Source organism: Oncorhynchus nerka, linkage group LG14 (assembly GCF_034236695.1).
Source record: "Oncorhynchus nerka isolate Pitt River linkage group LG14, Oner_Uvic_2.0, whole genome shotgun sequence".
NCBI classification, from domain to species: domain Eukaryota; kingdom Metazoa; phylum Chordata; class Actinopteri; order Salmoniformes; family Salmonidae; genus Oncorhynchus; species Oncorhynchus nerka.
Genome location: NC_088409.1, coordinates 35366788 through 35393470, shown reverse-complemented (window position 1 = coordinate 35393470; position 26683 = coordinate 35366788). Strand labels below are relative to the sequence as shown.

General features: G+C 41.8%; 1 protein-coding gene across 1 annotated transcript in view; it reads left to right on the top strand.

The window, feature by feature from the left end:
• Positions 1-26683, top strand: part of LOC115140936 (oxidation resistance protein 1-like) — a 231135-nt gene that overhangs the window by 21560 nt on the left and 182892 nt on the right. The window contains exon 2 of the mRNA XM_029679436.2: positions 11349-11436. Coding sequence (XP_029535296.2) covers positions 11420-11436 — 17 coding nt within the window. The 5' untranslated portion in view covers positions 11349-11419. The remainder of the gene's footprint in view (positions 1-11348; positions 11437-26683) is intronic.

Here is a 26683-nt window from a genome sequence, read left to right as displayed (position 1 = left end):
CTGCACAGTATTGTCTCTTATTGATGACTGTTATGATATCGTTTAGGACCTTGAGCGTGGCTGAGGTGCACCCGTGACCAGCTCGAAAACCAGATTGCATAGCGGAGAAGGTACGGTGGGATTCGAAATGGTTGGTGATCTGTTTGTTAACTTGGCTTTCAGGGTGGGCAGGATGGATATAGTTCTATAACAGTTTGGTCTAGAGTGTCTCCACTTTTGAAGAGGGGGATGACCACGGCAGCTTTCCAATCTTTGGGGATCTCAGATGATATGAAAGAGAGGTTGAACAGGCTAGTAATAGGGGTTGCAACAATTTCAGCAGATAATTTTAGAAAGAGAGGGTCCAGACTGTCTAGCCCAGCTGATTTGTAGGGATCCAGATTTTGCAGCTCTTTCAGAACAACAGCTGTCTGGATTTGGGTGAAGGAGAAGCGGGGAGCTTGGGCAAGTTGGTGCATGGGGTGGTGAGCTGTTGCCAGGGTTGGGGTAGCCAGGTGGAAAGCATGGTCAGCCATTGAAAAATGCTTATTGAAATGAACGATTATTGTAGATTTATCGGTGGTGACAGTGTTTCCTAGCCTCAGTGCAGTGGGCAGCTCGGAGGAGGTGCTCTAATTATCCATGGACTTTACAGTGTCCCAAAAGTGTTTGGAATTAGTGCTACAGGATGCACATTTCTGTTTGAAAAAGCTAGCCTTAGCTTTCCTAACTGACTGAGTATATTGGTTCCTAACTTCCCTGAAAAGTTGCATATCGCGGGGGCTATTCGATGCTAATGCAGAACGCCACAGGATGTTTTTGTGCTGGTCAAGGGCAGTCAAGTCTGGGGTGAACCAAGGGCGATATCTGTGCTTAGTTCTACATTTTTCGAATGGGGCATGCTTATTTAAGATGGCGAGGAAAGCACTTTTAAAGAATAACACGGCATCCTCTACAGACGGGATGAGGTCAATATCCTTCCAGGATACCTGGGCCAGGTCGATTACAAAGGCCTGCTCGCTGAAGTGTTTTAGGGAGTGTTTGACAGTGATGAGGGGTGGTCATTTGACCGCAGACCCTTTACGCACACAGGCAATGAGGCAGTGATCGCTGAGATCCTGGTTGAAGACAGCAGTGTATTTAGAGGGCAAGTTGGTCAGGATGATATCAAAGAGGGTGCCCATGGTTACGGATTTAGGGTTGTACCTGGTAGGTTCCTTAATAACTTTGTGAGATTGAGGGCATCTAGCTTAGATTGTAGGTCTGCCGGGGTGTTAAGCATATCCCAGGTTAGGTCACCTAACAGTACAAACTATGAACATGGATGGGGGGCAATCAATTCATATATGGTGTCCAGGACACAGCTGGGGGCTCAAGGGGGTCTATAACAAGCCGCAATGGTGAGAGACTAGTTTCTGGAAAGGTGGATTTTTAGAAGTAGAAGCTCTTAATTGTTTGGGCACAGACCTGGATAGTATGACAGAACTCTGCAGGCTATCTCTGCAGTAGATTGCAACTCCACCCCCTTTGGCAGTTCTATCTTGTCGGAAAATGTTATAGTTAGGGATAAATGTTATAGTTAGGGTGCAGAAGAATAGATTCAAGGCATAATGTGAGTACAGTGGAGGTAAACCTAGGCATTGAGTGATGATGAGAGAGGTTTCATCTCTAGAGGCAACAGTTAAGCCAGGTGAGATCACCACACCACATGTGTGGGGTGGCATATTTGGCAGGACTAGGGGCTCTACAGTGAAAAAAGACAATAATCACTAACCAAAACAGCAATAGACGAGGCATATTGACATTAGGGAGAGGCATGTGTAGCCGAGTGATCATAGGTTCCAATGAGTAGCAGTAGATGAGTCAGGAAGCCAATTCAGTAGTTGCTGCTACACTAGGCGAGCTGGAGACAGACAGCTTGTGGACAGGGGCTAGCAGATGGACATCCGGTGACCTCTCTGCACCTTGGTCCGATTCTTACAACAACATTCGTGACAGAAGATCCCACCACCACAGGACCAAGCAGCATGCCCAGGAGGAGACATCCTGGACGTGGGAGGATATATTGGACGGGAAGGGATCCTGGACATGGGAGGAAAACCGTGGCCCGAAAGGATCGCCTTCCATGGAAGCAGGCGGAGGCAGCAAAGGAGGGACAGCGACTACACCGGGGTTCGCGGTCACGACGTAGGCCCAAGAAGCAGCCTCAAATGTTTTTTTGGGGGGTGGCACACGGGGTGGTCGGCGACGCTGAGGGGTGAATCAGAGACCGAGGAGGAATATTGGGAAAGATTGAGCGAGGAGTGGTTGGCGAAAGTTGAGGAGAGTGATGAGAGAGAGCTCTTGGTTTGGCTGAAGAGGCAAGACAGTCGCCCTGAGGAGCGTGTTAGCCGTCCAATGCCACCTGTGCCAGCTCTCCACACTCACTTTGAGGAGAGTCTCATCGTTCCGGTACAATGTGTGCCGGTTCTATGCACCATGTCTCCAGTGCGCCTCCACTGCCCGGTATGTCCTGTGCCAGCTCCCCGCACTTGCCGTGCGAAGGTTGTTATCTGTCCAGGCCACGTTGTGCCAGCTTTACACTCCAGACCTCCAGTGTGCCTCCATGGCCCAGTATGTCTTGTGCCAGCTCCCCGCACTTGCCATGCAAAGGTTGTTATCTGTCCAGGCCAAGTTGTGCCAGCTTTACACTCCAGACCTCCAGTGCGCCTCCCCAGCCCGGTACGTCTTGTGCCGGCTCCAGGCCTCCTGTGCGTCTCCCCAGCCCGGTATGTCCTGTGCCGGCTCCACGCACCCTGCCTCCAGTGCGTCTCCCCAGCCCGGTACGCCCTGTGCCAGCTCCACGCACCAGGCCTCCAGCGACAGTCTGCAGTCCGGAGCCTCCAGTGACAGTTCCCGGTCCGGAGCCTCCAGTAACGGTTCCCAGTCCGGAGCCTCCAGCGACGATCCAGGGCCCGGAGTCTCCAGTGATGATCCAGGGCCCAGAGCCTGCAGTGATGATCCAGGGCCCGGAGCCTCCAGTGATGTTCCATGGCCCGGAGCCTCCAGTGACGATCCATGGTCCGGAGCCTCCTGCGAGGGTTCCCAGTCCAGAGCTTCAGGCGACGGTCCCCAGTCCAGAGCTTCAGGCGACGGTCCCCAGTCCAGAGCTTCAGGTGACGGTCCCCAGTCCAGATCTTCCGGCGACAGTCCCCAGTCCAGAGCTTCCAGCGACGGTCCTCAGTCCAGAGCTTCCGGTGACGAGTCCCAGTCCAGAGCTTCTGGCGACAGTTCACAGTCCAGAGCTTCCGGCCACGCTCCACAGTCCTGAACTTCCTGAGATGGTCCACAGTCCGGAACCTCTTGAGACGGTCCACGGTCCGGAACCTCCTGTGATGATCCACTGTCCGGAACCTCCTGCAACAGTCCACGGTCCGGAACCTCCAGTTCCAGGGCAGGAGCCTTCCTCTGCGCCGATGCCCAGTCCAGGCACGGCGGCCAACTCAGCTCCATGGCCGGAGCCTTCCTCGGTGCCGGTGTCCAGTCCGGGTGCGGCGTTCAACCCAGCTCCGTGGCCGGGGTCCTCCTTCTGCGCCGAGGCCCAGTCCGGGCACGGCGTTCTACCCGGCTCCATGGCCGGACCCGTGGTCTGGGCGGGGGCAAAGACCCGCACCGGAGCCGCCACCGACACTAGTCACCCCCCTACCCTCCCCAGTTTCAGGTTTTGCGGCCGGAGTCCGCACCTTTGGGGCGGGTACTGTCATGCCCTGACCATAGAGAGCCTTTTTTATTCTCTATTTTGGGTTAGGTCGGGGTGTGACTAGGGGGTGTTCCTATCTAGGTGTTTGGTTTTCTATGTTGGCCTGGTATGGTTCCCAATCAGAGGCAGCTGTTTATCGTTGTCTCTGATTGGGGATCATATTTAGGCAGCCATTTCCCCACTGGTTTTTGTGGGATGTTTATGCTTATTGTTTATGTATTGTTGCTTGTGAGCACTGCATAGCTTCACGTTCGTTTTGATCTTTATTGTTTTCTGTGAGTTTCACTCGAATAAAGATGATGAAACCATTCCACGCTGCACCTTGGTCCGATTCTTACAACAACATTCATGACAGCAACCTATTATGTGATTTGTTATGCACATTTCTACTCCTGAAACGTAGTTAGGCTTGCCATAACAAAGGGGTTGGATACATTTCAGGTGAAAAAAATTCAATAAATTTCAAAAAATGTCTACAAACATAATTCCATTATGACATTATGGGGTATTGTATGTAGATCAGTGACACATAATTCAGGCTGTAACACAACAAAATGTGTAAAAAGTTAAATTGTGTGAATACTTTTTGAAGGTACTGTATATTCTTATTCACATGACTCATTGTGTGTACTCTTATAAAAATAACACTTGAACATGTGAAATGTTAATCTCAATCAAAGTCATGTTCTGTGCCGAGATAAGATTTAGTCGAACTAATGACAGCAGTCTGCGTGTATATTTAAGATGGCATGCTGTTAGATATAAAAAATACAAAAGCAGCAGGTTATATTCTTATAAACTGTTCACAAAAATATAAAACATTTAGTAGGAGCAGATCACATTATATTACAGCAGGCAATGTATTTCTACCAACAAAAAGGTGTAATGGGTCAGCACTCAAAAAGATGTTGCATAAAGCTTACTTCATTATTGTCACGTTCTGACCTTAGTTCCTTTGTTTTGTCTTTGTTTTAGTATGGTCAAGGTGTGAGTTGGGGTGGATAGTCTGTTCTTTTTTCTATAATTTGGGATTTCTGTGTTTGGCCTGGTATGGTTCTCAATCAGAAGCAGCTGTCAATCGTTGTCCCTGATTGAGAACCATACTTAGGTAGCCTGGTTTCACCTTTGAGTTGTGGGTGATTATTTTCTGTTCTGTGTTTTTTGTGTATTCACCGTACAGGACTGTTTCGGTTTCATTTCGTTCTCTTTGCTGTTTTATTCGTTAGTGTTCTGAGTTATAATAAATATAATGAACACTTACCACGCTGCGCATTGGTCTTCCGATCCTTCCTACTACTCCTCCTTGTCAGAGGAGGAAGATTATTTTATGACAAAATTATTCAATTTGTTGTATTATTTTCACTGCATCGGGGATAGCGTACACAGACATTTCGGCTTTGCATCCTTCTTCAGTGTGTAGGTACAATTTTACTTGAATACATAACAGCATTTGTAAAGAACAACCGATGAGCAGCAGGTGCTTCTAATCAGGGTTGCCACTCATCTGCCAATCAGGGATATAGCTTTTCTTGTCTACCTGTATACAAGTTAGTCACAAAGAAATACAGAATTATAGGGTATGGGAGCGGGAACGAAGGGCAATTCATGAATCAATTACCTTAGGTGTTTGCTCACTTGAATACATTATATCAATTCATGAGATAGCCCACCACAAAGGACATTAGGCACAGTCGTTCACAAATATGTGGGGCCAACTCATGAATGATATGTAAAATCTTATTTGGAGAGTGTTCTTGTATAACAGTCTAAATGTACACTATAGGAAGGAGGTGAAATCTAATTCTTAGTGTAAACCGTGTGGAGATACAGAATGTCATTTATACATCCACATGGCTTCTCTTTGGAGTAATATGTTGTCCTAATCACCTCTGTGTGGTCGAGGAACTTTTTCGATATCGACGCAACGCAATTCATTAGTAGAATGATTTTGTTCTATAAAGAAAGTGGATTTATGTTCTCCAAGGCGTACTTTCTTGGCCCAGGATGTTTTCCCAATATAAATCTTATTACAAGAACACTGTAACATATAAATAACTTCTTTAGTAAATTATACATTACTTTATTTCATAGGTCCTAGAAGTCTGAGTGTCACGCCCTGACCTTAGTTATCGTTGTTTTCGTTATTATTTTTGTTAGGTCAGGGTGTGACTAGGGTGGGTATGTTAGTTTTTGTCTTGTCTAAGGCTTTATTATATCTAAGGCTTTTGTAAGTCTAGGGATATGTATGTCTTTGGTGGCCTGAATTGGTTCCCATTCAGAGGCAGCTGTTTATCGTTGTCTCTGATTGGGGACCATATTTAGGTTGCCATTTTCCCTTGAGTATTTGTGGGTTCTTATTCTATGTTTAGTTGCCTGTAGGCACTACTCATATTTGCTTCACAATTCGTTTTGTTAGTTTGTTCAGTGTTCTTTCTGTAATTAAAGAAGAATGTACACTTACCATGCTGCGCCTTGGTCTCCTCCATACAACGAATGTGACCCTGAGGACATATTAAGTTAGAAAATGTCCTTGTGGTGCTACAAGAGGAACAAGATATACAGGGGAAGCGTCCTTTTATGAATGCCTCTTTTCTCTCTCTGACCACATCTGATTTAACTAATATGTTTGATAGATTTCTTGATAATTTATAAGTGAATAAAGGTGTTTTCTGGAAGGCAGAATTTAAAGAGGAGTCGGGATAATACAGTGCATTCGGAAAGTATTCAGACCCCCTTGAATTTTCCACATTTTGTTACATCACAACCTTATTCTAAAATGGATTAAATATTTTAGTTGGATCAGCAATACAAAAATTGGGTTTAATTATTTATTTACTAAATACCTAATTAATCACACAGAATTACATATACACAGAATTAATCATACCTTGATTACAGATGATGTCATAAAGGAAAACGTCCCTAGCCGACAGAACAGATGTGACAGCTGGTTACACAAAGAAAAGGGGGATTGGGTTTGAGTGAATGAGCGGGAAGACTGAAGAACAAAGGGAGAAGCGATGTCTCTATCGTAAATACAGGATCTTATGCATTCTAAATTACCGCCCATTTGGAAAAGGAAAATGCAATACATATTTACTCTGAGCTGCGCTTCAATAGGTTGGTGGTAGATGGAAGGCCGAGTTGCCCAAGAGTTCTTCCATCCTTTGAAGAGTGTCTCTGGTGGTAAACTGTACCCATTTTAGTAACATCGTTGTGTGGTAGAGTGCCATGCTTATATGCTCATGCTATATTCTGGCTGGTATTGTCGAAATTCATTATATTCAACGTGTCGATTGTCCTCTTCACGTGGGAATTCAATGTCTGTCTGTCCTTTCCCAGTCCACGCGTGGCTAGACATTCCCAGTCCACGCTTGGCGTCTGGAGTGAATCAGAGTTCAAAGTTCATACCCCATTGCCATGCTTATATGCTCATGCTATATTCTGGCTGGTATTGTCGAAATTCATTATATTCAACGTGTCGATCGTCCTCTTCACGTGGGAATTCAATGCTAATTTCATTAGGTAGCTGAGATTGGCTTTGCTCTGTAGGTGTCACCTGCCCTTCTAACATCAAGGCCGTCGCCTTAATGTCCCCGGAACAGGAAGTTATATTGTCGTCAAGGCTTTATATAGGAAGGGAGAGGAGGGCGTGTTTCATAGTTTATAACCAATGTCTCTTCACGTGGGCGGACCACTGAGTCGGGCCTAATTCACTCATGAAAACCCAATTCTCACATTTTAGAAGCTAAAATCACATTTCATCCCCTCACAAATAATTTAATATTCAAACATTTCAATTGCACAACAATTCCATGTGAATCTGATAACTATAATGTGTAAACTTTCCACTGTACCGTTTATGTCATCCTATCATTGATGAGAATGTCTCCGATGACAACCGAACTGACATCATATTCATTAAGTACCACCGCATATGTTCAACTGGTTGGATTACCAAAATATGGTTAATTTCCCCCCACGTTCTGATGTTCCCAGAATTTATATGTTAACCAAGGGATTTTTAATAGTCACATCAGTAGGGTAGAGAGAGGGAAAAAAGGGGGAGAGGTATTTATGACTGTCATAAACCTACCCCCAGGCCAGCGTCATGACAGATGAAATGTAATAAAATGTGGAAAAAGTCAAGGGGTCTGAATACTTTCCAAATGCACTGTATATGCCAGTGTTTATTGACAGCAGACTTGATGCCATTATGGCTATTATTGAAAGTAAGTATTTATACTGAACAAAAATATAAATCAATCATTTTAAATACAGTCATTAGACCCTAATCTATCAATGTTCGCCTAAAATGGCATACCCAAATCTAACTGCCTGTAGCTGAGGACCTGAGGAAAGGATATGCATATTAATGATAATTTTTGAAATGAGTCACTTTGAAGTTTGTGGAAATGTGAAATGAATGTAGGAGAATATAACACATTAGATCTGGTAAAAGATAATACAAAGAAAAAAACATGCGTTTTTTCCTTTTTGTACTATCATCTTTGTAATGCAAAAGAAAAGCCATCATTTATTATTCCGACCCAGGCGCAATTTAGATTTTGTCCATTAGATGGCAGCAGTGTATGTGCAAAGTTTTATACTGATCCAATTAATCATTGCATATCTCTTCAAAATGTTGTATCAAGACTGCCCAAATGTGCATGATTGGTTTATTAATACATTTTCAAGTTCATAATTGTGCACTCTCCTCAAACAATAGCATGGTATTTTTTCACTGTAATAGCTATTGTAAATTGGACAGTGCCGTTAGATTAACAACAATTTAAGCTTTCTGCCCATATCAGTCTATGTCTATGTCCTGGGATATATCCATGTTACTTACAATCTCGTTAGCTTAACCTTCCCGTGGGGGGGGGGGGGGGCATCCTGTAGAGGTTAAAATAAATGGGTGTCACAATGGGCCTCAGGATCTCGTCACGGTATTTCTGTGCATTGAAATTGCCATCGACAAAATGCAATTGTGTTCACTGTCCGTAGTTTATACCTGCCAATACCATAATCCGACTGCCACCATGAGGCACTCTGTTCACAACGGTGACATCAGCAAACTGCTCGCTGACATGACGCCATACACATGGTCTGCGGTTGTGAGGTCGGTTGGACGTAATGACACATTTTCTGAAATGACTTTGGAGGCGGGTTATGGTAGAGAAATTAACATTAAATTCTCTGGCAACAGCTCTGGTGGACATTCGTGCAGTCAGCATGCCAATAGCACTCTCCCTCAAAACTATGGGAGAGTGCCACATCTGTGGCATTTTGTTGTGTGTCAAAACTGCATATTTTAGAGTGGCCTTTTATTGTCCCCAGCACAAGGTGCACCTATGATCATGCCATTTAATCAGTTTCTTGATACCTGTCAGGTGTGGCAGATTATGTTGGCAAAGGAGAAATGCTCACTAACAGGGATGTATACAAATTTGTGCACAAAATTTGAGAGAAATAAGCTTTTTGTCTGTATGAAACATTTCTGGGATCTTTTATTTCAGCTCATGAAACATGGGACCAACACTTTACATGTTGTGTTTATATTTTTGTTCAGTGTAGTTTACAGAGAACAGTTCCTTCTGTTTTTGACACAAATCTTTATTAAGTAACAAGCTTTTAACTTGTTTTAGAGCTTTATCAAGCCATAATTGGGGTTTCCTCTGAAGTGGAAACGCTCAAGGAGAGAATTTGATTGTCTGTCATATTCTTCCTCTGTTTCACAGATGCGACGCTGGCTATGAAGTTGGCTTACTGGTAAACCTCATTTTAGGGGGAGATGGTGATGACTATCAGCTGTCAGTATAGTAGTTTATCTGTAGGTTTTCTGTAAACTGTACTACTTAGAGATTGTCACTTCTTTGTAACAAACACATCTAAGAAATGTATAGAGTTAATGTTCTTTTCCATAGTGAAGGAAAAGGAAGAAATGTGTTTAATTTAATTTCGTAGCCTGTCCAGATCTGTAACGATTCTCCTCCTCTTATGAGGAGGAGTAGGAAATATCGGACTAATGCGCAGCGTGGTAAGTGTCCATGTTGTTTATTATAACCGGAACACTGAAACAAAAACAAAAGTAGAACAAAACGCAACAGTTCTATCAGGTACTCACACAAAACAGTAAACAATCACCCACAACTCAAAATGGGAAAACAGGCTACCTAGGTATGGTTCTCAATCAGAGACAACGATTGCCAGCTGCCTCTGATTGGGAACCATACCAGGCCAAACACATAGAGATAGAAAACAAAGAACACAAAACATAGAATGCCCACCCCAACTCACGCCCTGACCAAACTAAAATAGAGACATAAAAAAGGAACTAAGGTCAGAACGTGACAAGATCATAAAGCAATTGTCTATATATTGGGTCCAATATTTAACATGATCTTTGTAAGGTTTATTTTCATAAATAAAATCCAATTAGAATTTCCCTATGAAGAGATTTTTGTGTTTCCACTAAACAGGTCTTCCTGATCCAGTGTTGAATGCTGTATTACGCAACAATCATCTCCTAACAAATACAATAGTCCTCATGATCATCATCAACATGTGGTGACCATGTCGTAACCTAATAATAGCCGATAATATCCATCTGATGCCTGATGGATGTGACCTTTAACCTAGTTGTTTGGTCTCTCTGTTGTCAGAGATAATGCCTGGGGCTTTTAGCTGAATAATCCTTCATCCTCAGAGCTGAATTTATATCAAGCCTCCTATGTAATAGTATTGTAGACCAGGGTTTCCCAGACCCGGTCCCGGGGCCCCCTATTGGTTCTTAAGGATTTACATGAGCTCTTATTCATAATGCACATATTACAGTACATTATTGAGTAGAGTATGAATGATTGTGCGTGTGTGTGAGGGGTTCATTCTTTCTGCATCCGACTATAAATGTAAAGATACTCTAACAACACTGGTTTCACATCATCCTTTGGTGCTGAAGAGTGGCAGTTTCACTTGGGCTGAATTCCAAATCAAGCTGCTACCCTAGAGCTAAACTGAGCTGAGTGGCCCTGTCAGTCATTCAGTCAGGCAGCCTCAGTCCCCTTCCTTCTACTCTCCCCCTCCCCCACTCTTCTTATTACAGAGGAGAGGTTGAGAAGTGAGCCCCACATGGATCTGTCTGCATTAATTATTGAATCGTTTCCTCCACTGTGGTAACCTTTACAGAGCATGACAGGGCAGGAGGCTAAAGTCCCAGACATTATACTGGAGGGGAGGAACACACAGGAGCAGCAGAATATGTATGGATACTGTATCTGTGTGCATCACTTGGTATTCCTCATTCATTTACCCGTTCAGACGAGGCATAGTAAACGCAGAGTCACCTGTTGAAGTTGGACTGAACCAGCTGGCATGGTATACTGCATGTCCTGTTTAACAATGTTGTTTTATAAACTATAGCCGTGTTTTGTGCACCGTGCGCCTCCTCTAGCTGCCTAGTCAGTCTACCCCTATCAGTTTGAGGGCAGGTAATTGGGGTTGTTTGGGGGGAGTGTTCAGCCATGCTACCCTGACAGCTCCTGGGTGACACTGGCATGCTGAAAATCTCACTGTGTTTGTGTCCTCTCTCTCTCTCTGTATATCTCTTTCCCCTCCTCCCTCCTCTCAGGTCTACAGTCTGAAGGCTCGCCCCCTCACCTAGAACAACCCTCTGAACAGCAACAACAAGACATCGCCAAGATGTTCAGCACCAAAAGGTCAGAATGGCGTCACAGATTTCATCTATTTTTGTGCTATTGTGGGGGGGGGGGGCTGTCACAAATCCCAGGGCGTTTTAAAATGCCTTTTTCTGATACAAACAGACATTTCATGTCAGCTGTTTTTGTATTTTTGCTCATGTTTTGGAGCTGAATTTGACTATAGAGAGAGAGGTGACTTTTGAGTTAAGGTCAACACAAATGTTATTTTGCCTCTGTTTAATCACAAATAATGTCAGTTTAAAAGGTGCCTAATTTTTTTCTATTTGTTTCTATTTGAGTTATTCTTCTTGAAATATAATGTTATTGTTTCCATAAGACATGAAGACACACACGCACACGCACACACACACACAAACACAATCAGACATCATCTGTAATGAAATGAAGCCAGGCATTAGTATTGCAAAATATATAATTAATTGCCTGTGGATTACATCCTGAAAAATAATGAATATTCAACACTAGAACTCCTCCCTCATATTTTCAGAAGTATACAAACACTCTCATCCCAGAATAAAATCAAACAAACTGCCTAGCTTGACTAATCACATAACAGTGCATGTTCTAGCAGGAAGTTACAGCTAGTTCACAAAAATATATTAAATCATGGTCAAAGGCACCTTGTCTAACATCAGTGTTCAAAGAAAACCAATGGGAGTTCTCTGCCTCAAACGCTTTCTAAGAGCTTTGTCTAAATTATCCCCACATCATGTCAAATGCATGGTGGGAAAACTATTTTGTACTGTGTTGAAAGCTTCTAGAACATTACCTGCTAATAGAGGGCTTTTAAGATAAGTACCTTATTAAGTGAAATTAACTGAAATGTTAAGCTCCCGCCCGTTTTGATCTGGTGGAGCGAAATGATACCCATTTTCCTCACAACATGTGAGAGGTACCATCCTGAAAATTACCTTAATTATCTTTATAGAAGATTAGAGGAATTACAAGATTTTTAGATGTTTTTATAATCGTCTCACATGGCATTGCGACATCTGATGATAATACAGTATGTGAACAAAATATAAACTAATATAATATAATCAAGTGAAGTTGAGATGATTCACAAGGTGGATGAATCCCTTGATGATGAGTTCTCTTGGATTGAATCGTCCCCTTCCCCACTGCTCCTCAGAACCCCGTGTCATATCATGCTAATAGCACAGCACACACCTGTCAGAAGTGGCACTCTCTCTCCCCCTCTTTACAATCAAACCTGGGCATACTCTTCATATTTATACCAGATGATTTATACCAGATGATGGAAAAAATGGTCCCTAACACATTCCCTTGCTTACTGACAAGCCCACTTCATTAATGTCCAACAGCCTCTGTCACATGTAGAACAAACAGCCCTGCCGCTGGAAGCCAATGTGGGTCATCAAATAGCTTTTTGCTGAATGACATAATGTATGAAAATGACCTTTTCTGCTTCCTGTTGTTACGTAAAGCAGAATGTGTGTGAGTATGAGTCAGCCTCGAGTGGAGCCTTACTGTATCTGTGACAATACGTTGTCTAATGAATGTAGATCAAGTCAAGCACCTTGAACCTATTTCGTACCAACAAACGTTAAAATGTTTGAATGGTATTGTTTGTTTGTTTGCTTGTTGTTGTTCCTGTTGTTCTTGTGGTTGTTGTGATTTGGCTGAGTGGCGTATGAATGGGTGTTGTTCCTGTTGTTCTTGTGGTTGTTGTGATTTGGCTGAGGGGCGTATGAATGGGTGTGGTTCCTGTTGTTCTTGTGGTTGTTGTAATTTGGCTGAGGGGCGTATGAATGGGTGTTGTTCCTGTTGTTCTTGTGGTTGTTGTGATTTGGCTGAGGGGCGTATGAATGGGTGTTGTTCCTGTTGTTCTTGTGGTTGTTGTGATTTGGCTGAGTGGTGTATGAATGGGTGTTGTTCCTGTTGTTCTTGTGGTTGTTGTGTTTTGGCTGAGGGGCGTATGAATGGGTGTTGTTCCTGTTGTTCTTGTGGTTGTTGTGATTTGGCTGAGGGGTGTATGAATGGGTGTTGTTCCTGTTGTTCTTGTGGTTGTTGTGTTTTGGCTGAGTGGCGTATGAATGGGTGTTGTTCCTGTTGTTCTTGTGGTTGTTGTGTTTTGGCTGAGTGGCGTATGAATGGGTGTTGTTCCTGTTGTTCTTGTGGTTGTTGTGATTTGGCTGAGGGGCGTATGAATGGGTGTTGTTCCTGTTGTTCTTGTGGTGGTTGTGATTTGGCTGAGGGGTGTATGAATGGGTGTTGTTCCTGTTGTTCTTGTGGTTGTTGTGATTTGGCTGAGGGGCGTATGAATGGGTGTTGTTCCTGTTGTGATTTGGCTGAGTGGCGTATGAATGGGTGTTGTTCCTCTTTGTCCCGCCCTGAAACAAACGCTGTGCTAAAATTAAGATTCAATACGGTTTATTATGATTTGTAGACAGCATAAAATACATGGTGCTAACACACAGAGGCAAGAGAGGTTGTCGTGATTCTAGTCATGCATATGAAATGCATATAATTAGGAGCAGGTTGAGTAACGTATGATAAAACTAAGATACCTCACTGTCTTTAGGGGGACTGGATCAACTGAACAAATGATATGGATGTGCTGAAAATTATTATTTTAGAGCAGCCCATCTTGAAAATTCATAGATTCTCAAACTCATTCCCATTTAGCTGAATATGAGACAAAGTGTATTTCTTCTGCTAAACTGCTGAACGACCCGAAAGACGACTGTGGAAATCTGTTTATCTGTCTAAAAGCCTGAGCTGCAACTGTGGATTTTTTTATATTGGTTTTCCATCCTTGCCCCCACCCCCACCCCCCACCCCCTCCCCGCCACACACACACACACACACACACACAAACACACAGTCACTGAAGTGTCCATCTGCATACACACAGAGACTTTCATTAAAAGTCTGTCATTAAACTTTAATCAGTCTCATGTCTGACATAGTACTTTAGGCTACCTTGCATTTTATTGGAATGAAGTCTGGAACAGAGGCGAGGATGATAAATCTAGAACCTTCCCTTACCTAGAGAAAACACATTAGCCTTGTCTGTCTTTGATTACATTAACTCTAACTTCCCTCCAATACTAGATAGACTGTTTTACTGTTATAGATGGGCCTAGATGGGCCCAAAACCTCAGAATCCAGTCACAGCTTAATCGGTTGTGTTTATGCATTCTCATTAAAAGGTAACTTGAGCACCGTTAAATTGAATCTTTCATTCCAAGGCAACATTTATGAAGCGGAGAGCTGAATTACAGTTTTGTATCCAACTCATTAAAACTTTGCCCCGAAAGTCCTCCGCTAACGAAGCTAAAGCTATAAATCTGGAAGGGGGCGAACAAAGAAAGGTCCCTATAATTCTCTCTGAGGTTGATGTCATTTCTATCTGTATTCTGTCTGTGGATATGCTCCTCTAATGAGGCTTGCCAGTGTTTACATGCCAAAATAGTCTGAGACGAACGGATGATGAGGAGAGGAGAATCGAGTGGACCCAACCCCGGTACCATCTTCACTCCTCAGCTCATTATTCAGCCATCATGCTGCCGTGCCCAAAATGGTCCTGAGACTATATTGACACAACAATACACAATTCAGCTCCGATATGACCTCGAATCTCCCCAAATCCTCATTATATCCCTCCTGGGGCTGGAAGAGGTTGTCTAATTCCAGTTTTGGTTCATTTGTGGCCTCTGATTGTTACCTCACGGCTGTTTACTGTCATGGGTTTCATCCCAAATGGCACCCTATTTCCTATGTAGTGCACTACTTTTGACCAGCGAATTGGTTGAAAGTAGTGCGCTATATATGTAAGGATCAACGCTGGAGACAGGAAGAAGGTACAGGGAGAACATTTAATAAACTACGACCATAAAACAGGACAGGAACAGCGTTTGGACAGGGGACAAAGTAACGACATCAGTGCTGACACAGGGAATAACGTGAGGAACAGACAGATAAAGGGAAGGCAATCAAATAATGATAGAGTTCAGGTGGGTCCAATGAGGCGCTGGTGCGCGTAATGAAGGGGACAGGTGTGCGTAATGATAGGCAGTCTGGCACTCTCAAGGGCCAGAGAGGGAGAGCGGGAGCAGGCATGACAATAGGGTGCCATTTAGGACACACCCTTGGAGCAGGAACAGGAGGAGGCTGTCTGCCCTGTATGTCCTGTTGGTTGACGGCTCTGTTGCTGTCTGTTTGTTGTGAGGTCTTGGTAATGATCTGTTGCTGTCTGTTAGTTGAGAGGTATTGGTAATGATCTGCTGCTGTCTGTTTGTTGAGAGGTCTTGGTAATGATCTGTTACTGTCTGTTTGTTGGGAGGTCTTGGTAATGATCTGTTGCTGTCTGTTTGTTGAGAGGTCTTGGTAATGATCTGTTGCTGTCTGTTGAGAGGTCTTGGTAATGATCTGTTGCTCTCTGTTAGTTGAGAGGTCTTGGTAATGATCTGTTGCTGTCTGTTGAGAGGTCTTGGTAATGATCTGTTGCTGTCTGTTAGTTGAGAGGTCTTGGTAATGATCTGTTGCTGTCTGTTTGTTGAGAGGTCTTGGTAATGATCTGTTGCTGTCTGTTAGTTGAGAGGTCTTGGTAATGATCTGTTGCTCTCTGTTTGTTGGGAGGTCTTGTTGATGCTGAGTCAAGCTGTCAAGCTTGGAGCTATACTTGCTTTCAGTGTGGGCTGTAATGAAATTACTACAACAATATGAGTGGGACTCATTAGTTGTGGATGGACCCAGACACAAACTGAGCCTAGGGGCCTGTTCAAATATGTTTGATGCTTTAATATGGACTGACTTACTGACTGGCGCTGAGTGTGAATAAATGACAACTTCACAGGTGGGATGTTTCATGGATGTTCAGCATAGAGGAAAACATCTTCCTGAATGGATGTACCTGATTTTGTCTCTATCATTCACAACAATGACTCACAGTGTAATGTATTCCTGTATTACCTTTCTTTGATAATGAACATGATTTAACATGTTCTATTTGACCTTGACAACGTTGATCGCCGGGACATACATACGTCAGCCAATTAAGAAAATTTGCCTACTTGATGTGTCACATCATCAAAACGTCTAGTTAGGATGTGTCACATCATCAAAACGTCTAGTTAGGATGTGTCACATCATCAAAACATCTAGTTAGGATGTGTCACATCATCAAAACATCTAGTTAGGATGTGACACATCATCAAAACGTCTAGTTAGGATGTGTCACATCATCAAAACATCTAGTTAAGAGGTGTGACATCATCAAAACATCTAGTTAGGATGTGTCACATCATCAAAACATCTAGTTAGGATGTGTCACATCATCAAAACATCTAGCTAGGATGTGTCACATCATCAAAACATCTAGTTAGGATGTGTCACATCATCAAAACGTCTAGTTAGGATGTGTCACATCATCAAACCGTCTAGTTAGGATGTGTCACATCATCAAAACGTCTAGTTAGGATGTGTCACATCATCAAAACGTCTAGTTAGGATGTGTCACATCATCAAAACGTCTAGCTAGCATGTGTCACATCATCAAAACGTCTAGCTAGGATGTGTCACATCATCAAAACGTCTAGCTAGGATGTGTCACATCATCAAAACGTCTAGCTAGGATGTGTCACATCATCTAAACGTCTAGCTAGGATGTGTCACATCATCAAAACGTCTAGCTAGGATGTGTCACATCATCAAAACGTCTAGTTAGGATGTGTCACATCATCAAAACGTCTAGTTAGGATGTGTCACATCATCAAAACGTCTAGTTAGGATGTGGCACATCATCAAAACGTCTAGTTAGGATGTGTCACATCATCAAAACGTCTAGCTAGGATGTGTCACATCATCAAAACGTCTAGCTAGGATGTGTCACATCATCAAAACGTCTAGCTAGGATGTGTCACATCATCAAAACGTCTAGCTAGGATGTGTCACATCATCTAAACGTCTAGCTAGGATGTGTCACATCATCAAAACGTCTAGTTAGGATGTGGCACATCATCAAAACGTCTAGTTAGGATGTGTCACATCATCAAAACGTCTAGCTAGGATGTGTCACATCATCAAAACGTCTAGCTAGGATGTGTCACATCATCAAAACGTCTAGCTAGGATGTGTCACATCATCAAAACGTCTAGCTAGCATGTGTCACATCATCAAAACGTCTAGCTAGGATGTGTCACATCATCAAAACGTCTAGCTAGGATGTGTCACATCATCAAAACGTCTAGCTAGGATGTGTCACATCATCTAAACGTCTAGCTAGGATGTGTCACATCATCAAAACGTCTAGCTAGGATGTGTCACATCATCAAAACGTCTAGTTAGGATGTGTCACATCATCAAAACGTCTAGTTAGGATGTGTCACATCATCAAAACGTCTAGTTTGGATGTGTCACATCATCAAAACGTCTAGTTAGGATGTGTCACATCATCAAAACGTCTAGTTAGGATGTGTCACATCATCAAAACGTCTAACTAGGATGTGTCACATCATCAAAACGTCTAGTTAGGATGTGTCACATCATCAAAACGTCTAGTTAGGATGTGTCACATCATCAAAACGTCTAGTTAGGATGTGTCACATCATCAAAACGTCTAGTTAGGATGTGTCACATCATCAAAACGTCTAACTAGGATGTGTCACATCATCAAAACGTCTAGTTAGGATGTGTCACATCATCAAAACGTCTAGCTAGGATGTGTCACATCATCAAAACGTCTAGCTAGGATGTGTCACATCATCAAAACGTCTAGCTAGGATGTGTCACATCATCAAAACGTCTAGCTAGGATGTGTCACATCATCTAAACGTCTAGCTAGGATGTGTCACATCATCAAAACGTCTAGTTAGGATGTGGCACATCATCAAAACGTCTAGTTAGGATGTGTCACATCATCAAAACGTCTAGCTAGGATGTGTCACATCATCAAAACGTCTAGCTAGGATGTGTCACATCATCAAAACGTCTAGCTAGCATGTGTCACATCATCAAAACGTCTAGCTAGGATGTGTCACATCATCAAAACGTCTAGCTAGGATGTGTCACATCATCAAAACGTCTAGCTAGGATGTGTCACATCATCTAAACGTCTAGCTAGGATGTGTCACATCATCAAAACATCTAGCTAGGATGTGTCACATCATCAAAACGTCTAGTTAGGATGTGTCACATCATCAAAACGTCTAGTTAGGATGTGTCACATCATCAAAACGTCTAGTTTGGATGTGTCACATCATCAAAACGTCTAGTTAGGATGTGTCACATCATCAAAACGTCTAGTTAGGATGTGTCACATCATCAAAACGTCTAACTAGGATGTGTCACATCATCAAAACGTCTAGTTAGGATGTGTCACATCATCAAAACGTCTAGTTAGGATGTGACACATCATCAAAACGTCTAGTTAGGATGTGTCACATCATCAAAACATCTAGTTAGGAGGTGTGACATCATCAAAACGTCTAGTTAGGATATGTCACATCAAAACGTCTAGCTAGGATGTGTCACATCAAAACGTCTAGCTAGGATATGTCACATCAAAACGTCTAGCTAGGATGTGTCACATCAAAACGTCTAGCTAGGATGTGTCACATCATCAAAACGTCTAGTTAGGATGTGTCACATCATCAAAACGTCTAGTTAGGATGTGTCACATCATCAAAACGTCTAACTAGGATGTGTCACATCATCAAAACGTCTAGTTAGGATGTGTCACATCATCAAAACATCTAGTTAGGATGTGACACATCATCAAAACGTCTAGTTAGGATGTGTCACATCATCAAAACATCTAGTTAGGAGGTGTGACATCATCAAAACATCTAGTTAGGATGTGTCACATCATCAAAACATCTAGCTAGGATGTGTCACATCATCAAGACGTCTAGTTAGGATGTGACACATCATCAAAACGTCTAGTTAGGATGTGTCACATCATCAAACCGTCTAGTTAGGATGTGTCACATCATCAAAACGTCTAGTTAGGATGTGTCACATCATCAAAACATCTAGTTAGGATGTGTCACATCATCAAAACGTCTAGTTAGGATATGTCACATCAAAACGTCTAGCTAGGATGTGTCACATCAAAACGTCTAGCTAGGATATGTCACATCAAAACGTCTAGCTAGGATGTGTCACATCAAAACGTCTAGCTAGGATGTGTCACATCATCAAAACGTCTAGTTAGGATGTGTCACATCATCAAAACATCTAGTTAGGATGTGTCACATCATCAAACGTCTAACATCACATCAAAACGTCTAGTTAGGATGTGTCACATCATCAAAACATCACATCATCAAAACGTTAGTTAGATGTGTCACATCATCAAAACATCTAGTTAGGATGTGTCACATCATCAAAACGTCTAGTTAGGATGTGTCACATCATCAAAACATCTAGTTAGGATGTGTCACATCATCAAAACGTCTAGTTAGGATGTGTCACATCATCAAAACGTCTAGTTAGGATGTGTCACATCATCAAAACGTCTAGTTAGGATGTGTCACATCATCAAAACGTCTAGTTAGGATGTGTCACATCATCAAAACGTCTAGTTAGGATGTGTCACATCATCAAAACGTCTAGCTAGGATGTGTCACATCATCAAAACGTCTAGTTAGGATGTGTCACATCATCAAAACGTCTAGTTAGGATGTGTCACATCATCAAAACGTCTAACTAGGATGTGTCACATCATCAAAACGTCTAGTTAGGATGTGTCACATCATCAAAACATCTAGTTAGGATGTGTCACATCATCAAAACATCTAGCTAGGATGTGTCACATCATCAAAACATCTAGTTAGGATGTGTCACATCATCAAAACATCTAGTTAGGATGTGTCACATCATCAAAACATCTAGCTAGGATGTGTCACATCATCAAAACGTCTAGTTAGGATGTGTCACATCATCAAAACGTCTAGTTAGGATGTGTCACATCATCAAAACATCTAGTTAGGATGTGTCACATCATCAAAACGTCTAGTTAGGATGTGTCACATCATCAAAACGTCTAGTTAGGATGTGTCACATCATCAAAACGTCTAGTTAGGATGTGTCACATCATCAAAACGTCTAGTTAGGATGTGTCACATCATCAAAACGTCTAGTTAGGATGTGTCACATCATCAAAACGTCTAGTTAGGATGTGTCACATCAAAACGTCTAGCTAGGATGTGTCACATCAAAACGTCTAGCTAGGATGTGTCACATCATCAAAACGTCTAGTTAGGATGTGTCACATCATCAAAACGTCTAGCTAGGATGTGTCACATCATCAAAACGTCTAGTTAGGATGTGTCACATCATCAAAACGTCTAGTTAGGATGTGTCACATCATCAAAACGTCTAGCTAGGATGTGTCACATCATCAAAACGTCTAGCTAGGATGTGTCACATCATCAAAACGTCTAGTTAGGATGTGTCACATCATCAAAACGTCTAGCTAGGATGTGTCACATCATCAAAAGCGTCTAGTTAGGATGTGTCACATCATCAAAACGTCTAGTTAGGATGTGTCACATCATCAAAACGTCTAGCTAGGATGTGTCACATCATCAAAACATCTAGTTAGGGATGTGTCACATCATCAAAACGTCTAGTTAGGATGTGTCATCAAAACGTACATCATCAAAACGCTCTAGCTAGGATGTGTCACATCATCAAAACGTCTAGCTAGGATGTGTCACATCATCAAAACGTCTAGCTAGGATGTGTCACATCATCAAAACGTCTAGCTAGGATGTGTCACATCATCAAAACGTCTAGCTAGGATGTGTCACATCATCAAAACGTCTAGCTAGGATGTGTCACATCATCAAAACGTCTAGTTAGGATGTGACACATCATCAAAACGTCTAGTTAGGATGTGTCACATCATCAAAACGTCTAGTTAGGATGTGTCACATCATCAAAACGTCTAGTTAGGATGTGTCACATCATCAAAACGTCTAGTTAGGATGTGTCACATCATCAAAACGTCTAGTTAGGATGTGTCACATCATCAAAACGTCTAGTTAGGATGTGTCACATCATCAAAACGTCTAGTTAGGATGTGTCACATCATCAAAACGTCTAGTTAGGATGTGTCACATCATCAAAACATCTAGTTAGGATGTGTCACATCATCAAAACGTCTAGTTAGGATGTGTCACATCATCAAACGTCTAGTTAGGATGTGTCACATCAAAAACATCTAGTTAGGATGTGTCACATCAAAACGTCTAGTTAGGATATGTCACATCAAAGCTAGGATGTGTCACATCAGCTTAGGATGTGTCACATCATCAAAACGTCTAGCTAGGATGTGTCACATCATCAAAACGTCTAGCTAGGATGTGTCACATCATCAAAACGTCTAGTTAGGATGTGTCACATCATCAAAACATCTAGTTAGGATGTGACACATCATCAAAACGTCTAGTTAGGATGTGTCACATCATCAAAACATCTAGTTAGGATGTGTCACATCATCAAAAAACATCTAGTTAGGATGTGTCACATCATCAAAACGTCTAGTTAGGATGTGTCACATCATCAAAACATCTAGTTAGGATGTGACACATCATCAAAACGTCTAGTTAGGATGTGTCACATCATCAAAACATCTAGTTAGGATGTGTCACATCATCAAAACATCTAGCTAGGATGTGTCACATCATCAAAACATCTAATTAGGATGTGTCACATCATCAAAACATCTAGTTAGGATGTGTCACATCATCAAAACATCTAGTTAGGATGTGTCACATCATCAAAACGTCTAGTTAGGATGTGTCACATCATCAAAACATCTAGTTAGGATGTGTCACATCATCAAAACGTCTAGTTAGGATGTGTCACATCATCAAAACGTCTAGTTAGGATGTGTCACATCATCAAAACATCTAGTTAGGATGTGTCACATCATCAAAACGTCTAGTTAGGATGTGTCACATCATCAAAACGTCTAGTTAGGATATGTCACATCATCAAAACATCCTAGTTAGGATGTGTCACATCATCAAACGTCTAGTTAGGATGTGTCACATCATCAAAACGTCTAGTTAGGATGTGTCACATCATCAAAACGTCTAGTTAGGATGTGTCACATCATCAAAACGTCTAGTTAGGATGTGTCACATCATCAAAACGTCTAGTTAGGATGTGTCACATCAAAACGTCTAGCTAGGATGTGTCACATCAAGTTAGGATGTGTCACATCATCAAAACGTCTAGCTAGGATGTGTCACATCATCAAAACGTCTAGTTAGGATGTGTCACATCATCAAAACGTCTAGTTAGGATGTGTCACATCATCAAAACATCTAGTTAGGATGTGTCACATCATCAAAACGTCTAGTTAGGATGTGTCACATCATCAAAACATCTAGTTAGGATGTGTCACATCATCAAAACGTCTAGTTAGGATGTGTCACATCATCAAAACGTCTAGCTAGGATGTGTCACATCATCAAAACGTCTAGTTAGGATGTGTCACATCATCAAAACGTCTAGTTAGGATGTGTCACATCATCAAAACGTCTAGTTAGGATGTGTCACATCATCAAAACGTCTAGTTAGGATGTGTCATCATCAAAACGTCTAGTTAGGATGTGTCACATCATCAAAACGTCTAGCTAGGATGTGTCACATCATCAAAACATCTAGCTAGGATGTGTCACATCATCAAAACGTCTAGTTAGGATGTGTCACATCATCAAAACATCTAGTTAGGATGTGTCACATCATCAAAACGTCTAGTTAGGATGTGTCACATCATCAAAACGTCTAGTTAGGATGTGTCACATCATCAAAACGTCTAGTTAGGATGTGTCACATCATCAAAACGTCTAGTTAGGATGTGTCACATCATCAAAACGTTAGGATGTGTCACATCAAAACGTCTAGGGATGTGTCACATCATCAAAACGTCTAGTTAGGATGTGTCACATCATCAAAACGTCTAGTTAGGATGTGTCACATCAAAACGTCTAGCTAGGATGTGTCACATCATCAAAACGTCTAGTTAGGATGTGTCACATCATCAAAACGTCTAGTTAGGATGTGTCACATCAAAACGTCTAGCTAGGATGTGTCACATCAAAACGTCAAATATGTCACATCAAAAACGTCTAGCTAGGATGTGTCACATCAAAACGTCTAAAGGATGTGTCACATCATCAAAACGTCTAGTTAGGATGTGTCACATCATCAAAACGTCTAGCTAGGATGTGTCACATCATCAAAACGTCTAGTTAGGATGTGTCACATCATCAAAACGTCTAGTTAGGATGTGTCACATCATCAAAACATCTAGTTAGGATGTGTCACATCAAAAACGTCTAGTTAGGATGTCTCAGCTAGGATGTGTCACATCATCAAAAACGTCTAGCTAGGATGTGTCACATCATCAAAACGTCTAGTTAGGATGTGTCACATCATCAAAACGTCTAGTTAGGATGTGTCACATCATCAAAACATCTAGTTAGGATGTGTCACATCAAAACGTCTAGCTAGGATGCGTCACATCATCAAAACGTCTAGTTAGGATGTGTCACATCATCAAAACGTCTAGCTAGGATGTGTCACATCATCAAAACGTCTAGCTAGGATGTGTCACATCATCAAAACGTCTAGTTAGGATGTGTCACATCATCAAAACGTCTAGTTAGGATGTGTCACATCATCAAAACGTCTAGTTAGGATGTGTCACATCATCAAAACGTCTAGTTAGGATGTGTCACATCATCAAAACGTCTAGTTAGGATGTGTCACATCATCAAAACGTCTAGTTAGGATGTGTCACATCATCAAAACGTCTAGTTAGGATGTGTCACATCAAAACGTCTAGTTAGGATGTGTCAGGGATGTGTCACATCATCAAAACGTCTAGTTAGGATGTGTCACATCATCAAAACGTCTAGTTAGGATGTGTCACATCATCAAAACGTCTAGTTAGGATGTGTCACATCATCAAAACGTCTAGCTAGGATATGTCACATCAAAACGTCTAGCTAGGATGTGTCACATCATCAAAACGTCTAGTTAGGATGTGTCACATCATCAAAACGTCTAGTTAGGATGTGTCACATCATCAAAACATCTAGTTAGGAGGTGTGACATCAAAACATCTAGTTAGGATGTGTCACATCATCAAAACATCTAGCTAGGATGTGTCACATCATCAAAACATCTAGTTAGGATGTGTCACATCATCAAAACGTCTAGTTAGGATGTGTCACATCATCAAAACGTCTAACTAGGATGTGTCACATCATCAAAACGTCTAGTTAGGATGTGTCACATCATCAAAACGTCTAGTTAGGATGTGACACATCATCAAAACGTCTAGTTAGGATGTGTCACATCATCAAAACGTCTAGTTAGGAGGTGTGACATCATCAAAACATCTAGTTAGGATGTGTCACATCATCAAAACATCTAGCTAGGATGTGTCACATCATCAAAACATCTAGTTAGGATGTGACACATCATCAAAACGTCTAGTTAGGATGTGTCACATCATCAAAACGTCTAGTTAGGATGTGTCACATCATCAAAACGTCTAGTTAGGATGTGTCACATCATCAAAACGTCTAGTTAGGATGTGTCACATCATCAAAACGTCTAGTTAGGATGTGTCACATCATCAAAACGTCTAGTTAGGATGTGTCACATCATCAAAACGTCTAGTTAGGATGTGTCACATCATCAAAACGTCTAGTTAGGATGTGTCACATCAAAACGTCTAGCTAGGATGTGTCACATCAAAACGTCTAGCTAGGATGTGTCACATCATCAAAACGTCTAGTTAGGATGTGTCACATCATCAAAACGTCTAGTTAGGATGTGTCACATCATCAAAACGTCTAGTTAGGATGTGTCACATCATCAAAACGCTAGTGTGTCACATCATCAAAACGTCTAGTTAGGATGTGTCACATCATCAAAACGTCTAGTTAGGATGTGTCACATCATCAAAACGTCTAGTTAGGATGTGTCACATCATCAAAACGTCTAGTTAGGATGTGTCACATCAAAACGTCTAGCTAGGATGTGTCACATCATCAAAACGTCTAGTTAGGATGTGTCACATCATCAAAACGTCTAGTTAGGATGTGTCACATCAAAACGTCAGCAGGATCATCAAAAACGTCTAGTTAGGATGTGTCACATCATCAAAACGTCTAGTTAGGATGTGTCACATCAAAACGTCTAGTTAGGATGTGTCACATCATCAAAACGTCTAGCTAGGATGTGTCACATCATCAAAACGTCTAGCTAGGATGTGTCACATCATCAAAACGTCTAGTTAGGATGTGTCACATCATCAAAACGTCTAGCTAGGATGTGTCACATCATCAAAACGTCTAGTTAGGATGTGTCACATCATCAAAACGTCTAGTTAGGATGTGTCACATCATCAAAACGTCTAGTTAGGATGTGTCACATCAAAACGTCTAGCTAGGATGTGTCACATCATCAAAACGTCTAGTTAGGATGTGTCACATCATCAAAACGTCTAGTTAGGATGTGTCACATCATCAAAACGTCTAGTTAGGATGTGTCACATCATCAAAACGTCTAGTTAGGATGTGTCACATCAAAACGTCTAGTTAGGATGTGTCACATCATCAAAACGTCTAGTTAGGATGTGTCACATCATCAAAACGTCTAGTTAGGATGTGTCACATCATCAAAACGTCTAGCTAGGATGTGTCACATCATCAAAACGGAGGATGTGTCACATCATCAAAACGTCTAGTTAGGATGTGTCACATCATCAAAACGTCTAGTTAGGATGTGTCACATCATCAAAACGTCTAGTTAGGATGTGTCACATCATCAAAACGTCTAGTTAGGATGTGTCACATCATCAAAACGTCTAGTTAGGATGTGTCACATCATCAAAACGTCTAGTTAGGATGTGTCACATCATCAAAACGTCTAGTTAGGATGTGTCACATCATCAAAACGTCTAGCTAGGATGTGTCACATCATCAAAACGTCTAGTTAGGATGTGTCACATCAAAACGTCTAGCTAGGATGTGTCACATCATCAAAACGTCTAGTTAGGATGTGTCACATCATCAAAACGTCTAGTTAGGATGTGTCACATCATCAAAACATGGATGTGTCACATCATCAAAACGTCTAGTTAGGATGTGTCACATCATCAAAACGTCTAGTTAGGATGTGTCACATCATCAAAACGTCTAGTTAGGATGTGTCACATCATCAAAACGCCTAGTTAGGATGTGTCACA